This window comes from Cyprinus carpio, chromosome B1 (genome assembly GCF_018340385.1).
Source record: "Cyprinus carpio isolate SPL01 chromosome B1, ASM1834038v1, whole genome shotgun sequence".
Lineage (NCBI taxonomy): Eukaryota > Metazoa > Chordata > Actinopteri > Cypriniformes > Cyprinidae > Cyprinus > Cyprinus carpio.
This window is the reverse complement of record NC_056597.1, coordinates 20,500,711-20,517,921: the sequence shown is the minus strand read 5'-3', so window position 1 is coordinate 20,517,921 and position 17,211 is coordinate 20,500,711. Positions and strand designations below refer to the sequence as shown.

The following is a 17,211-nucleotide window of genomic DNA, read 5'->3' as shown; positions in this document are numbered from 1 at the left end:
CATCAATAGGGCTGACGTATGTTGGAAGAGTGGAAAAAGAAAATCAATAAAATTAGTAATGCTATTTTGATTAAATTTCAAAAGCAGGAATTCGACCATGTCACTTAAAGAGGCATGTCAAGGACATCATGTCTGCATCTACAGTCATTCATATAGGCAGAGGATGGAGTTGGTAAGCATTCAAGGAAGTATGAGTGTTTTTCTACAGTAGGTTGTAAAACTAACCCAAAATGTATCCTTTGCTCAACAAATCCATTTGCTTTTCTCTTTGCAGCACGACAACAGCAGTGATCAAAGGTTTTCATTAAGGAAGTGATGCCAGAGGAGCACAGGCACAGGTCAGTGCTTTTGAAAAATATATGTTTAACCTCGTTACCATCTCCGTGGTTGTGAATGCATTAAACATTAGAACTGATTTATTAGGCACCTGCTTCTTCTGAAGGGAAAGATCCGCCCCCTCCACACACGACCAGAATGAACTAAAAAGAATGAGTTCAAATCAATGCAAAATCAATTTATCTTATTTCACACAAGGCTGCCTCTTAGGGATTAGACGCAAGAAACTTAATAGATCAACATTAGCAAATGGAAACTAGTTTTTATGACACAATGCTTGCAAATAAGGAGACCTTAAAAAGATGACACTGAAAATGTATCCATAATGCTGCTGGTGCATGTTTAAGAATGCCATTGTAAGATTATGATGTTACAGATAAGCAAAACTCACAATTGAAGAACAGGCTCCTTTGCTGTTTATGAGTGTGAATTTGAATAGAATTTGCCACACTCCACAGAATGTGAAGAACTGGAAATAATTTGAACTGAATCTGAAATTACAGGAGTAGGAAATATCAAAGTTATTTTGATTTAAAGAAAATCTGTTTAAGGTTTCCTCGTTGTAAACTCTGTCTCATGTTGTCAGATTGAAGATGGTGTGGTTGAATATATTATTTATTCAAGTTATAGAAGTAATTTCACTCTAAGACAGTACTATTTTGTAAAAAGTATGAAAAACCATATAATGTATGGAAAAAAGAAATTGTGTGTATATATATATATCTTAAATATTAAGTATAAATATATTAAATATAAGTCAGGTATAATATGATGGGTTGGATGGTTTGCTAGGGTATTGCTTGGTGATTGTTTTTAAATAAAATGTTTATAAATGTTTATAATAAATAAAAATACAGCTGGTGAAAAGCCGTAACATTATGTTCTCATTATGATTATATTTTATTTATTTCTGTAATTACTTACTGTACGCACATTAGGGTGTTGTATGTTACATTCTATGCTTAATAAATGTTTATTGCATGATTTTGTTGTCGATGTTTTCCTGATAATGTGATATGTTTGTACACATTCATTATTGTTCATGGTCATATTCACTATTGATGTAGGCCTACTTTAATTCATCATGTGGAATTCTAGTTTACCACCTGCATTATAATGGTTCTTGTCAGTATATTTTAATGTTGCAAAGCAGATTTTAGTTGTTCAAGTTAATTGCCATATTAACATTATATTATTAACATTAAATTAATGTCAGTTTTCTTTAGGCCTACACCAGTTTTGCATATAATTGTTTTTTTAATGCCATTGTCCAAGGTAGAGGTCATCGGTTTAAAAGTGTCCAAAATTTGTTTAGATTCTGTCAATCAAAGTCTCAATATGATTGAATAAACATTTAGGCTTCTCAATCAAGGAATGACGCACAAAGATCTCTCTTTCCCCCAGTGACTTTGATATATGCCTTTGCCACTGAGTCTCATCTAATTGTCATTATGGGGTGTTGGGCAGTAATTAAAAGGGGCTTAAATGTTGCAGCACACTATTTTCCTTAGCCAAACACGCACACACGTACGTCTCTAGAGTCAGTCATACTAACAAGGTCAGATTTAGGGGTCGGTCAGACGCTGGGCTTTGAGGTGAGGGTAAATGAGAATCAGGAGGAATTTGCAGCATCGCTTAAATCAGGACATAATGGTTTGGATGACAGCAGAGAGACGGGCATTGACAAAACCACATTAATCAAAGCAACCACATCTGCACTCTAATCGTTATCCTCATTTATCTGCAAATGGCTGATTCAGGATTTATATTTTTAACCCAAACAAATTTTAATCGCATTTCGCTTTAATCAATTGCATTTAAAGAGATGATGAGTAATTTGTTTAATAATCTAGCACCCGTAATTGTAGTTGGTTATTACGAAGTTAAACTACCCAACACATACATGCAACACAGAATACCCTTCTCTCTCTCTTTATCCTCTCATGGGTTTTGTGGATGGATGGATGCTTGAATTAAAAAAAGCAATGTTAGCATCTTCTTATTGCGTGTTGTTCTCGTGTTATACAGTGCATTTAGATTTTTAATAACGGTACAGTACTTTTTCCTGGTATTTAGGCTTGATGTTCAGAGTAGACCCAAATAACTAAACAAACAGCGCTTTAATTCTCTTAAACTCAAAGACGTTGATTACTATTCTTTAGAATATATATTTTTATGTGTTCAACAGTAGAAAGAAATTCATACAAATTTGGAACAACATAAGGGTGAGTAAATGATGACAGAATTTTCATTTTTAGGTAAACTATATTCCATACTGTATGTCATACTAATAAGAAAATATTCTTCTAATCAATTCTTCTATTTTAAATGTGTTGCTTTTGGTTGCTAGAGTGTTCTGGATGGTTTCCAGACCATTGCAGGATGGTTGTTAAAATTATTATTATTATTTTAATTTTATTGCTATGCAGTTGCTGTGCATGGTGTTTTGCTTGGTGATTGCTTGTGCATTTAGGGTGGATGATGTAGATCTATAGTTTAGTATTCTACCTGTCTTCCAGATGAAAATCATAATTCTGATTTCTTAGATAAGTAATAGCACACCTCTTCTCAACAAGTTTCATGGCAAATCATTCATGTCTGCAGCGGGTTGCGTTGTGGACCGAACATTTTGTTCAAATCACTAACCCCAAGCATCTAGTTAGAGCATGTTCATTAGAAAGACATTTTCCTCTTCTCGCTCTATTGACTTTTTAGAGCGCGTATGTACAGATATGAATGTTCCTGTAGCAATAACCAGAGGAACATCAGGATATTGGCCATTAGTTTTAATGTTAATGTATTCATAAAACTGGCCTTTGAGAAAGTTATTTGGAAGATAGCTCTTTATGCGCACAAGACTGAAGTCTTTGGCTATAAAAGTTATCGTTCTGTTTAAATGTTCACAATGATGACGTTGATCTTTCTGAAGAGTGGCATCATTTAAGAATGCATAAAAAAAAACAATGAACAAAAATGACCTTTTCTCTTTACAGGCAAAGTTTATTAGTAAAATTGTTCTGTGTGGTAATGCTAAACTTGTTGTCTAACCTCTTTTGGATTTCAGCTTGAAAGAATCTGGTATCTTTACACAAGGTCTGATGACTCATGCATTTCTAAAACTTACAAAGCAGAAGAACGCTTTGTCATTTGAAGGCCTGTGTGCCTACGTTTATGGGTAAAAGGGTTTAGTAAAAGTTAATAATAAAGTGTGTGAATGTATTTGTAACGTCACACCGCTCGCTTATAGTGTAGACACACGCCATAACCTACGCATTTAACACAAAAAGCCTTATTCTTCTCTGTTTTTTTTTTTTATACCTACAGTATACATGAATAATACACATTTGGCTTAATGGTGCAGACATTTGAAGGTTATGAAAGTTTGCTACGTCATAGTATTATGGAGATATTTTTGTTGCATTATTCCAAAAATTATAATCCACAAATTAATTGTAAAGAGATTAACACAAAATAAACATATTCACAAAAAATATAGAATGAGAATGAGAATTAAATTCACAAATAAATACATTAAATAAATTTACATTTATTTGTGGATCATGATCTACTTATTTGTAATAATGCAACAAAAAGAATAAGAGAATCGCAAGAATAGGGTAGAAGTTCAAACTGTAGGCATACAGTGGGCAATCATGTTTACCAGCAACCAGTGTTTACATACTTGTGTGGAATATAGAGGAAGGTGACAGATTCTGATCTAAACAATGCAAAATATGACACCTATATATAAACCGAGAAATATGAACAAATAATAATTTGCTGCTAAATGGATCACTAAAGGTGCACTCAGATTGACCATATTTTGTGAATTTTTGCAGTCAAAAGTCATTTTAATAATCTTCGGGATAATTCTGAATTATCTGCCGAATTCTGCCGAAGGACAAATATTGTCCCACAATTCCCCACACAAATTTGTTAAGCTGACCAACAGAAAGTGTTTTGGTTTGAAAGTTACTACTGTATTTCGGCCACATAATAAAATATTAAAAAGGTTATTGCAACTGGTTATTTCACAATTAACTTTTTTTTTTCTACAGAATTACAAGTTTTTGTCTCAAAATCCTTAGAAACACTTAGACATTCTCAAAATTTGAAATTCTCAAAAAAATTTTTTTTTTTCTCAAAGATGAAAAAAGTCTGAATTGTGAGATGAAAAGTCTGACTGTGTGATATAAACTCAGAATTGTGAAAAAAAAGTGAGATAAAGAGTCAATGGACCATAGTCAGGGTATAGCGCCATATAAAATTTTTGACACAAATGAAAACAAGGCTGTGACTGAGAGAAGTAGGCCTACAGTGTATTTAATGGAATTAACTTTTGATTAGCAATATACCGATTTTTTAGCTGATGAAACATCTTTCAGAATAAAACTTTAAGTAGACAAAAATGCTATAAGAATAGATTTGAAAGTTGTGAGTTTTGAAAATTACGTGATCAAGGACCTTCACACACAGCTTGCCTCACAGCTTTATTCTTCATCGGTAAATTCAATATGTTGGCTAGCCAGAAATAATTTTATTCCATGGCAGAAATAAGCTTCCATACCTCTGTGTGAGTCACTGAAATGGACCGTCCAAATAAACCAATTCTCTAAACTATATTCGGACCTACAGAACTCATTTCCAACACTAGTTTAGAGTTTCTGTCCAAAAATAAATAAAGTGCATCTTCTTTTTGGGTATGCTCTCTGTGTGTTTGTCTCTGACAGGTGAGGCGGTGGACGCAAAGACTGATGTGATCAGCAGTGATTGATTTTATCTACAGGGCTGCGCGGTGCTGAGGTCCACAGGTCCAGGCCTCTCTGCCCTGACACCTATAAACCCATCCAAACACAGGCTGGTCTGATTGATTCGTGTATGGACCAGACGTGTGACCAATGAATAATTAAAACCACTAAACCCATGCGGCTTGGGGAATTGGCTGCCCGATGACCAGCTTTCTGACTTATTGACGGTCTAGCAGCTGTCATGTCAAGAGCGCAGGTGATTTGACAGCCAAACACAAGTCAGCAGAGGCTTAGTAAGTAGGCGGAGCTGTTAATATTATTCAGCCAATCAGCGTGTGTGAAATTTAATACAATACAACTATTGTTGCCCTGGACAGATTGTTTGTGACACTCATGATCTGTTGAGGTGTTCTCTCTCTCTCTCTCTCTCTCTCTCTCTCTCTTTTAAATCTTAAAGAGTCAAAAGACATTTATTCCAACAAATTATGTGTAATCATGAGCAATATCATATTACATTCAGGTCTGTGTATTATACTTTATATTTGATATATTTGAGGAAGGTTAAAATAAAACACCAAACAGAGAAGTATAATTTGTAATGGCAGTCTGTGTATGTGTTAAAATCACAATGCATGAAAATGTATTTATTAGTGCGCTGCTCTAGCACCAGTAGATGAACATGTTCCGTTGTCAGATAGCGCCCCCTGCTGCTCATTGCATATTCTTGAGGAGAGGCACTGGCAAGCTGTCTCAATTTTTACTACAGTCAATATTTCTCAGTGTAGGTTTGTTTGTTTGTTTGCCAAACAAACTATTCTGTAATTCCATGCACGTTCATTGCCCAGGAAAAAACGTTACTCTGTTTCAAGAAGAAGTTTTCGTTAAATACACAAATACATCAATAGGGCCTACTCTAAACCTGAGCAGGTTCAAGGTACATTGTATTGAAGCTCTGAAGAGACACCGAAAGCAGCTTTGAGCTCACGTTATCTTTCAGTTTAAGTCTAAATGTAAAATGCACAGACGTCCAAAAGGTCAAAATGATTTTTTTTTTTTTTTTAACTAATGCTATTAAATATTATTAGAATTATTATAAATATTGCATCAACATACTTCAATTACAGTTGTACAGTAGGGGTGCGCTCAGGGACTGACTGGCAGTAAAAAACAACTCTGGATTTTCTGCCAAATAGGCCCACAACAACTGCAAACAGTCACTACTATCTCACAATATTACAGCAATCTTATCGCATTTATGGCAAATAACATCACAGAACCCATGATGACCCTCCTGACAAAAACAATAGAAACAATGAAATGTGTGTGATTTATTTTAAATATAACATTACAAATATTACAAACCATCAACTTTTGACCATTAAAACCATTAAATAATGGTTTCCTATAGTGTGTTTTAGGACATAGGCTATTACTTTAGAATTTAGTGGCTTTAACAAAAGCCATGAATAGAAAGCGACCATACCAGTAGACACCAACAGGCGCAGTTACAGTTTCCATTAAAACCACTACAATTTTTTATTATAACCAGTAAAACCATTACAAATTATGCGATGGTTGCTTTTTTTTTTTTCAAAAGAGGATTGAAATATGTGTTGTTGTAAAAAGAGGAAAATGCTAAATGTATCTGACAATGATAAACATAAACCTAGAATCTAGAAACCTGAAACAACAGAATTCTTCAGTTTGAGTATTCGTGTGTGTGTGTGTGTGTGTGTGTGTGTGTCTGTGTGTGTGTGTGTGTGTGTGTGTGTGCAGGGACGTGGGAACTATATTGTGAGAGGGGGGGCGGGATTCTTGGGGGGGGGGGGTGTTAGTGTAGGCCTATAGTAGGCTGTGTTATGTATCCTGATTGACTTTATGGTTGTTTGTGTATGTTTTTAGCATGCATCGCCACAGAGTTAACCATTTCAGACAGTACAGGACAGCCTCTGTCTCGTTCACTTCACGTCTGTGGCCGTGCACAGCTCAGTGTGGCCCAGGCACGGCGCCAGGATTCCGGTTTTGGATGGGCCAGACCAATCGTGGGTGGGCCTTAAATTAAAAATGTTAAATTAAAAAAAAAAAAAAAAAACATTTTTCAAATCACTGCTTAACCTAATAAATAGCCTGTTATAGTATATACCCCACGTAACAGGCTATTTATTACTGTTATATTATCTGTGCGTATACATAATATAGATTTTAATAGCTTGATGCTCTTTAAATATTTTGTTGCATTGTTTAAAAGTTTCGGTGCATAGGACAGACCTATCCGCGATCGCTCTCCAAAGGTTCTGACCAAAGAAGAGCGCTTTGGAATCTCCATTACGCATGAAACGCATCATACCTGGGCTGCGTTTCCCGATAACATTGTCTCTTAGCGCGCTACGAAGACTCTTCAGGTATAACTTAACTAAAGGTATACTACCACTAAAGGTATACCATTGCTAGGCGTCTTCAGGGGTATCATCCACTCGCGAGGCATAGGCGCTGAAAGGCAGAGGCGCTGGCGCCCTCCTAGCAACGGCGCTGTTTTTGGTTAAAACATGATTTTGACGACTTCATTAAGTTTTGTTTTATAGAAAACTCTTTTTAAAATATATTCGTTTTGTATAAATTGTATCTTAATTTTGATCAATGTTTTATCAATCAATTGCCCATATTTAATAAATAAGAAGCAAATATATAGCAGACAATGTAATAACCTTAGTGTAATTGACAGAATTACAAAAAAATATTTTGCTACCTAAAAGTTAAAGATTTTTTGTGTCACGCATGCATGCATTTCTATTTCCCTCATATTAAATATAAAACGCATGTGGACTGATATTTTTTCCAATGTCTGGACTCCTTATTAATAGAGTATATAAACAGACGTTTCAATATATTGGTATTAAATGCATTTTCTGAGAATTTATATTTCAAGTTTTTACTGCAAATGTCGAAATGCGCGTTCTTTGGGTCCATCAGTGCTTGAATCACTGATCACATTAGAATAAAATATCTCATAATAAAATACAAAATCGACTGATTTATGAATGTATATGCATAGTTCTCATCAGTCGGAAATACAGATAAACGCTTTCATTTGTTGTATTTTTGATCCTGAAAGAAAACAGAACAACAAAAGAGCGAATCTTATGCCTACATGGAGTCTGTACGTGTTATGCTTCTTACGCGGACTTTTTGGGACTCAGTTTTGAACTGGTGTCAAGGCGCAATGAATGAAATGCACAAATGGTAATTTAAATAGTACCCCTGAAATGAACGAATGAATGATGATCTGCTTTTATGTAATTTTTCCTTTTTTATTCAGAATATTCACAAATGTGTTAGCTATGGCATGAAATATCTGATATTCCGATTGTCAAATACATGCAAGTGGAAGTGTATTGTTGTTTAAAACACCTTTATAACGATCGCGTTAGTTGAGCTGTATGCGTGATATAATTTTATGACACAAAATTTTGAAATGTAGGCTTAAATCAAACACAATTTAATTCAGATTCTGTATATATATATATTCCGTATACGGAAAACAAAAACAACGAAAAAAAACAAAAACAGCTGGCTGACCCCTAGAGGGGTGTGGGGTGGGGGGGGGGAAGAGAGGGGGGGCGGCCGCCCTCCCCGCCCCCCCTGTTCCAACGTCTATGTGTGTGTGTGTGTCATGTTAATCAGACAATCACCTAAAAGGCTACTTCATTTACTCAGTTTTCTAACTCAGTAGCTCTCAAATGTAACCCGTTGTAGAATCGCTGCTGTCTCTTTATGAATGAATGGAATATTCGTGCCAGACAACGCGGATTAATAAATAGCAGTGCTCTGACCTGGGATTTTACTGTAGTGCTAGGCCATAGGTTGTGAGCACTGATCTATATATGTATATTAATTATATATATCTATATATTATAGATCAGTGGTTGTGAGAGAGGCGGGAAAAGGTAACCTGATGTAACTCGTCGCTTTTTTTCGATATTACGAGAAAAGATGTTGTTTTAACGAGAAAAGATGTCGCTAAAACGACATAACATCTCGTTATTACGACATAATTGAGTGGGAAAAATATGTGTGAGGCAGCAATGCGTCATCGTAGCAAAGAAATATACAAAAAAAAAAAACTATATATAGAATCAAATGGACACCGGCATATATATATATATATATATATATATATATATATATATATATATATATATATATAATATATATATAATGCCGGTGTCCATTTGATTCTATAGTTTTTTTTTTTTTTTTATTTAAAAAAAAAAGATAGATCTATCTATCTTTACCTCAGCATCGACGATTATATATATATATATATATATATATATATAATATATATATATATATATATATATATATATATATATATATTATGCCGGTGTCCATTTGTAAATTCTATGGGTCTGGCTTCCGGTCTCATCTGTGTCCACTTCGTCCAGCTATTTTTAGCTGAACAAATCAGTTCGTTTTGCTGCTTGATATTGAAAGTTAGTGTGTCTTATCATATTATTTTAATGTATTATCTTAATTATGAGCACACTGGTTTGTAGTGCAAACAGTTTTACCGTTAACTGCACGTTGTTATTCTCCTCGTTATTTACCTAGTGGCTCATGAACCGGAAGTCTCACCCACAGGCTTACTTCCGCGTTGAAGAAAAAGGTGGATATGGTTGCTTTATTTTAATATAATTCTTCGTGAATTTCAGTTAGGCTCTCTATCTATCTATCTATCTATCTATCTATCTATCTATCTATCTATCTATCTATCTATCTATCTATCTATATTTACTTCATCATTGAATTGTAAAATAAAGCATTATTGTGACTGTTAATTTTATATTTAATTATTTTTTACAAATGTTTAAAAACGTAATACTATTAAATATTCTTAATATTATTAAGAATATAAGGTTTAAAAAAATAGTAATTCATTACTATGAAGCCAGTGAAAATAAATAAATAAATAAATAAATAAATAAAATACATCGTTTTCTAGATTGTCCAGGAAGAACAGAGTCAAAAGTCAAACCCACTGAAGGTGTTGTATTAATGAATAACTCTAGAGGCGAACCTTGCACTCTCAGGCTGGTCTGTTGCGGCTCTAGCAGAGGCAAATGGCTCAGAGGCATTTTGAGGGAAAAGACCATGCTGAATCTTATCAGCGGTACCGTGTGTCTCCACCTCAGGAACTCGTAGACGAAGTGCTGAATTTCCTTCGAAAAAGAGTAGGCTATGTGTTTAAAAACTTTTGTAAGAATGACTCAGCATTTTGTGCATTATGACGGTGTTTTACTTGTATTTATCGAGGAACTGAGAATAAAAGCTGTATCACTGTTTATCTTATAAACACTGACCCTTGAGAGACATCCCACCTTTTCCAGAAGGTCCGGGAGGTGTCCGCATACAGTGGGCGACGCCCGCAAACTATAGCTTAGTATATCGCGGGAATCGAGCGTGCGAGAGAGGATCCCTGTGTCCACCAGATCTAGATGTGTTTTCCTGATCCAATCACAAATAGTAAAGATTACTGTTTATCATTCGTCTCCTGTGACCACTTGCGGTCGACTGTCCTCTCCGCTTGTTAAGAGCTGACGCAAGGAAAGCTGTTTCTGGGTCCAAGCCTCAACTGGTTTCACTTGAGAATACTCAGTTTATCAGCACTGTTTATTCATATTAAATAATTCATCTAAACGTTTTCAAACGTACGGTGTACAGTAGCCTATAATTTTTATATTTATTTATTTATATTTATATTTACATTGTTACATTGTCATAATTATTATTACTTTTAACAGAATAATACTAGGCTACATATATCAAAAATATTTAAATTGAATATAATATTTGTTTTCCTTCTAATTAAATTTTCCATATCCACCCAGTAATTCCTTGTGTATACACAATTACAAAACACATGGACAATAGAGTCCAAAACAAAAATCACAGGAATAATCAATATCCTGATTGTTTTATTATTATTATTATTTTTTATTATTATTATTATTATGTTATCATGTTTTTCTTGTGTTTTATTTTGGTTTACATGCAAAAAAAAAAAAAGGCTTAATATAACTTAATATTTATTCTCATTTAAAGTCCATTTGTTGCATTAATGAAATAAAAAAAAATTAAATATATAAATAAAACTGTTGTATATTTGTACACCGTTATGTCTGAAACCTGCATGATTATAAATAATTTTATTTTTTCTTTAGTTGGACACAAAATGCCAGATTTTTCAGATCACATGACTTCAGAAGACTTAAAGGCAATAAATAAAGATTGCCTACAATTTTTTAATTTAAATTGCTACAAATGTAAAATATTTCGGTAGCGCTTAACTCTAATGTCTTGTATGTGAAAGAGCAGCCTGGACTTATTTTGAGCTAAAATAATTTTAAAAGAAAATATGATTTTAAGAATTTTAAGTATCACTGTAGTCTTTAAATTCTTGTTAAAGTCATCTTTTTTAAAACACACGAGCATTACCCTGTATTACCTCTCTGAACAGATCCAGGGCTATCTTGATCTGGCAGTGGATGTGGGCTGTGGATCAGGACAGGGCACTGAACTACTCGCCCCTCACTTTCTCACTGTGGTCGGGATAGATGTCAGTCCAGCTCAACTGGAGATAGCTAGTTCCAAAGAGCATGCACCAAATGTGTCTTACAGGTACAATAACTATAAAAACACCTAATACAGACCTGAAGAACAATTCTTCATTTCATTAACCTTAAGAATAATATGGTGAGAGTATCATATATGATGGTACTGACAAGATACTTCAAAGAATATCAAGTTACATGTCGCATGTTTAAAACAATAATAATACCGTATTTTCACATTTTGGTTCTTTTTAGTTAGTGAATGTTCTTGATTCAACCTCACTATAGTGCGTTCAGGTCATATTCAACCTGACATGAATGAATGAGTGAATAAATTAATAATTAAATAACTGTAAAGGACCATTAAGATTATTTTTATGGCTATATTTTATGTATTTTTTTGCTTAATAGATTGAATATACATACATAAAGTTAGAAATTATATATATTATAAATTTATATACTTAAATTTGTATTTTTTTTTTTCATATTAGATTGATTTTGACATGGACACATTTTTATAAGGTTTAATACTGAACATTCATTAAATATATGTGGTATACTTTGGTAATTTTATAATTATATATATATATATATATATATATATATATATATATATATATATATATATATATATATATATAATTATATATACAGTATATACTGTATAACTAGGTTTTATCATTTTTTTATATTTTTGTGATAGCTTATTTACACTACAGTTTGTACTCACACTATAAATAACTCTGTTTATCCTAGACTAAAATAGTTTTGTCAAAAAAAAAAAAAAAAACTAATTGATTTAATATACACAATGTTACACAAAAAATAAATGAAGTAAAATTAATTAAGATGGAAATCTTCATGATCTGAACAACTGGCTTTCTCATTCATTGTTCCCCCACTTTTGTAAGGTTTAATCCTGAACATTTATTAACTAAAAAAATGAATATATATAGATATTTTTATGTTATGTTTTTATCCATTTTTTTAAATCTTTTTTTTTTCTTTAAAATTCTTTTTCTCATTTTGTTTCCCAGTACAGTTTATGCTCACACTATTTATAACTCTGTTTATCCCGCTCCATTAGACAGAGCCCTGCAGAGGAGTTGCCCTTTGAGGATGGTGTGGCTGACTTGGTTACATCCATGGCAGCCGCTCACTGGTTTGACCATCCGCGCTTCCTGCGGGAGGCAGACAGGATTCTGAGGCCAGGAGGCTGCCTCGCTCTGCTCAGCTACACCATGGATTTTGAACTGGAATATGGAGAAAGCACCTCCAAACTCAATGAAATCTGTCAAGAGGTTAAGTAAACCAACAAAATGTTTATGGGTTGTTGTTCAGGAAACCTGCATTATAAATTCTTGATATGAGACAACACGTGTGTGACCTGCTGCTTTATTTTAATTGAATGGTATCCTTGCACTAGAGATCTTCAGTGTAAATTGTATTTTTTGATTCACAGTTCTATGCAGCCCTGCACCCTTTTCGGAAAGCTTACATAGGATCCAGTTCTCTAGAGGTCTACAAGAAGATCTATGACTCTGTGTCATACAATGATAAAGAGTGGTAAGTGTGTTTTATTACACACTTTTATATATATATTTATACAGCATAATATTCTATAATATTATATTAACATTATAAATATTTAAAGACATGCACAAATAATATTTTTAGATTGACACTTCTTTAGATTGACAATTCCTGTATTTGTTTTCAGGCATGAATGTCTGAAGTGTCGGATGATTATGCCGCTGTCAGGGTTTATTGGCTTGGTTGAAACCTTCTCTACCTATCAAGGTTTCCTGGAGAAAGATCCTGTTGAGGCCAAGAGACTGTCTCAGACCATCACAGACAGGTAAAACAGACAGTCTCAGCTCATAAATCAAAAATCATGCTCTGAATGATCATGCAATAGCCAATGGATTTGCTCCAGTGTAATGCATTAAATTAAACAAATCAACATACTAAAACAGAATATCAAGAGTGGGTAACACTTTAGAATAAGGTTCCATTAGTTGATGTTAGTTAATGTATTAATTAACATCAACAAACAATGAACAATACGTTTATTACTGTATTTATTAATCTTTATTAATGTTAGTTAATGAAAATACAGTTATTCATTGTTAGTTCATGCTAATTCACAGTGCATTAACTAATGTTAACAAGCATAACTTTTGATTTGAATAATGCATTAGTAAATGTTGAAATTAACATTAACTAAGATTAATAAATGCTGTAGAAGGATTGTTCTTGCTTAGTTCATGTTAACTAAAGTAGTTAACTAACATTAACTAATGGAACCTTATTCTAAAGTGTTAACCAAGAGTGGTGTTATAATCTAAATAATCAAGTCAACACATTATCATTTTTATTTATTTATTTATTTATTTATTTTTATTAATTCATGCATTTCAGAATTTTTTATATATAATATTTATAAAACAGCATACTGTAATTAATAATTTTTGATTGAGTTATATTTTATTATTTTATTTTTATTATTCTACATTACATTTTTCTTTTCAGGTTGTTGGAAGAAATGGGAGCCTCATCAACTGACGCAGAAGTAACAGTTGTAGTGAAATATTTCTATTTGTTAGCCTCTAAACCACAGAAATCCTAAAGTTATGTTTCAATCCCAATTCTGTTTAAAAATTTCTAAAAACAATAAAGCATTTGTGTTTTATTTCTGTTTTTGAAATTTTTTAACAATAAACGCTTAACATCAAACTTGCATTATTATATCCCGAGTTTAATGTTTCTATAAACACGATAAAAAAAATAAATAGATATAGTGCTCTTATCTCATGTAGCTTTCAACAAAAGGGCGGAAATGTTCTTTGTGGCGTTTGATTCCATACGGACTTCTTATTGAATGAACGAAACAACTTCCGGCTTCTCAGGAAGAAAGGGATAGATAAACAGAAGCTACAGTTATATGGCCACAATATGGAAACAGTAGATCATTTTAAATATCTTGGTATTTGGTTAGATCAAAAGGGAACATGGAAAATACACATTGAAAAGGTGGAATCAAAATGCAAGAAAGTCATAAATTTAATGAGAGCGGTAGTGGGGAAAGATTGGGGAGCAAATAAACAATCATTAATGTATATTTATAGGGCTCTAATGAGGTCAACAATAGATTATGGATGTTATGTTTATGGAGCAACAGCTAAAACCCATTTATTGAAGTTAGATAGAGGTAGTAATAAAGCATTGAGGATCTGTGCAGGTGTAATGAGATCAACACCAATTAAAGCAATCCAGGTTGAGTTAGGAGAAGTGCCCTCAGACCTGAGAAGAGATAAAACTCATTGCTTATATACTGGAGTCGCTTAAGTGGATGTGGATTTGAAAACCATGCTAAGAGCATTATTCAGGAATGTTGGGAGTATAGTTCTTTTAAAGGTAATGGTTTTGGATGGGTAATAAAGACTAAATCAGAGGAATATAGAGTAAATAATATATGGGCTTAACTCCCCTACACCTATCAGTAATATCCCTATTTGGTTATTTCCAAGAACTGAGATAGACTTAAATATATTGGAATTAAAAAATGAATGGGGAAGAGAGTAGGTAAGGACATTTGGCAAGTCAGTACATAAGGAACAAATATTACAGTTATTTAGATATGTATACAGACGGATCTAAAGATGAAGAGGACAAGGTAGGAATAGGAATATATATACCAACAATGAATATAAGCATTGGGAAAAGATTATCCGATCAGGCATCAGTGTAGACGGCAGAGATGATGGCGATTATTGTAGGACTGCAGTGGGTTGAGGAAGTAAAACCAGACAGAGTGGTGTGTTGTGTTGACTCTGTAGCAGCTCTTTATAGTATTCAAAATATGAAATCTAATAGAGAAGATCTAATGCTAGAAATTCAACAAAGTTTATTTAGATTACAGAGGACTACGGATAGATATGAGATTCTGCTGTGGTACCTGCCCACACAGGTGTACAAGGGAATGAGGGAGCAGACAATATAGCAATTATAAAAAAAATCAACTAAGATGAACAATGTCATAAATATACCTCTTGGAAAAGGAGAAGCTAAGGCGATAATTAAAAAAGAAATGTTAAAGAAATGGCAGGATAGGTGGGATGTGGATAAAAGTGGAAGGAAATATTACAGCTTGCAAAAATCTATTAATGCTCAGGGTGGGAATAGAAGTAACAGAAGAGAGAGGAGAGTGTTTTAACCAGGCTAAGGTTTGATCACACAGGGTTAAATAAAACACTGTTTTTTAATGGGCAAAAGTCCATCAGATGAATGTTTGGAATGTAGGTCCAAGGAAGATGTAGAACATGTATTGCTATATTTGTAAAGAAATATAGAGATGAGAGGATGAGGCTAAAACAAAAGATAAGTCAGACAGGAAGGAAGTGGAACCTTGAAGGTTTATTAGGCACAACAGGAGATGGGGTAAAGGATACACAGAAAGCAGTTATACAATATCTAAAAAATATAGGGATATACAATAGGATATAGAATATATATATATATATATATATTTTTTTTTTTGATATAAAGTAGTACCAATGGATATAGCTCATGTTACATACTCTGATACAGTAGGTGGCGGTATGCACCTTTAAAAGTCATGGTTGCAATCTGCCAAAAAATGAAAAGAAGAAGAAAAGAACTTCCGGCTTCTGAACCGCTCAGGCAGCGGAAATCATTAAACTCAGCGGAGCTAATCTGCGCAGCGTTCCACTCAATTCTGTTTCTTTTAACGACATTTAGCGTCTTTTATTTAGACGTTATTTGGGAGGAAACCGTGTGAAATTCAGTTTCAGCGTCTTGATTATGGTGTAAACGGTAGGTAAGTGTAATATCGACCGCCGCCGAGTTATTTGACATTTTTAGACTTGTATTATGAATGTAAATACCTTTTAACCCCTGTGTTTCAGTATATAACAAGTCATTCATCTCAGTTTCGATATAAATAATACACTGTGTAATGGGAATCAAGGTGTAGTCGCTAATGAAGCTGTTATTGTTTTATTTCATAACCTCTGTGTCTGATACGCTCATAGTCTCTACAATACAGAAATGGTTTAAGAGTTTTAATATTCCCGGACAGAAAGAGCTGGAGCGGTACCAGGTCATAGTAACAGATGCTAATACCATGGTATTTTGATTTATGTAACGTTAGTTGTACGGACAAATTAACCTATTCCTGTACCATGGTATTTACATGGCGTTCCAAGGTACGTAAAAGAATACCATGGTATTGACACAGTACTTGTTTAGAAAACGTGTATTGTCCTTGCACACGTCCACAAAATGTTGTAGTTCATATTAGTGACATGCTATTACCGTGAAAAGCAAAAACATGGTAATGCTATGGTGCTTGATTCTTTCACATTCGAGCTGTTGGTCCTTTGTGGGAATATAGTAAAGTATTTAGCAAGTCTGTTTTTCTCCAAGTATCATTTTGTTGTTGTTAAAGTAATGTAGTTCTGTGTAATGGTCAGTATAATGTGAGTCCATAC

At 33.6% G+C, this 17,211-nt stretch overlaps 2 protein-coding genes across 2 annotated transcripts in view; both read left to right on the top strand.

The window, feature by feature from the left end:
* Nucleotides 1-10,140: 10,140 nt before the first annotated feature.
* si:ch211-93g23.2 (uncharacterized protein LOC100005086 homolog) lies at nucleotides 10,141-14,438 on the top strand. Its single transcript, XM_019123925.2, has 6 exons — nucleotides 10,141-10,315; nucleotides 11,602-11,762; nucleotides 12,786-12,999; nucleotides 13,161-13,264; nucleotides 13,419-13,556; nucleotides 14,231-14,438. Exons 1-6 carry the CDS (start codon nucleotides 10,205-10,207, stop codon nucleotides 14,325-14,327), a joined length of 825 nt encoding a protein of 274 aa, XP_018979470.1. The 5' UTR covers nucleotides 10,141-10,204; the 3' UTR covers nucleotides 14,328-14,438.
* A 1,920-nt stretch (nucleotides 14,439-16,358) lies between these two features.
* LOC109073055 (ubiquitin-conjugating enzyme E2F (putative)) overlaps nucleotides 16,359-17,211 on the top strand; it is a gene marked incomplete at its 3' end in the record, with an annotated part of 6,378 nt that continues 5,525 nt past the window's right edge. Inside the window, exon 1 of the mRNA XM_042715979.1 lies at nucleotides 16,359-16,534. The remainder of the gene's footprint in view (nucleotides 16,535-17,211) is intronic.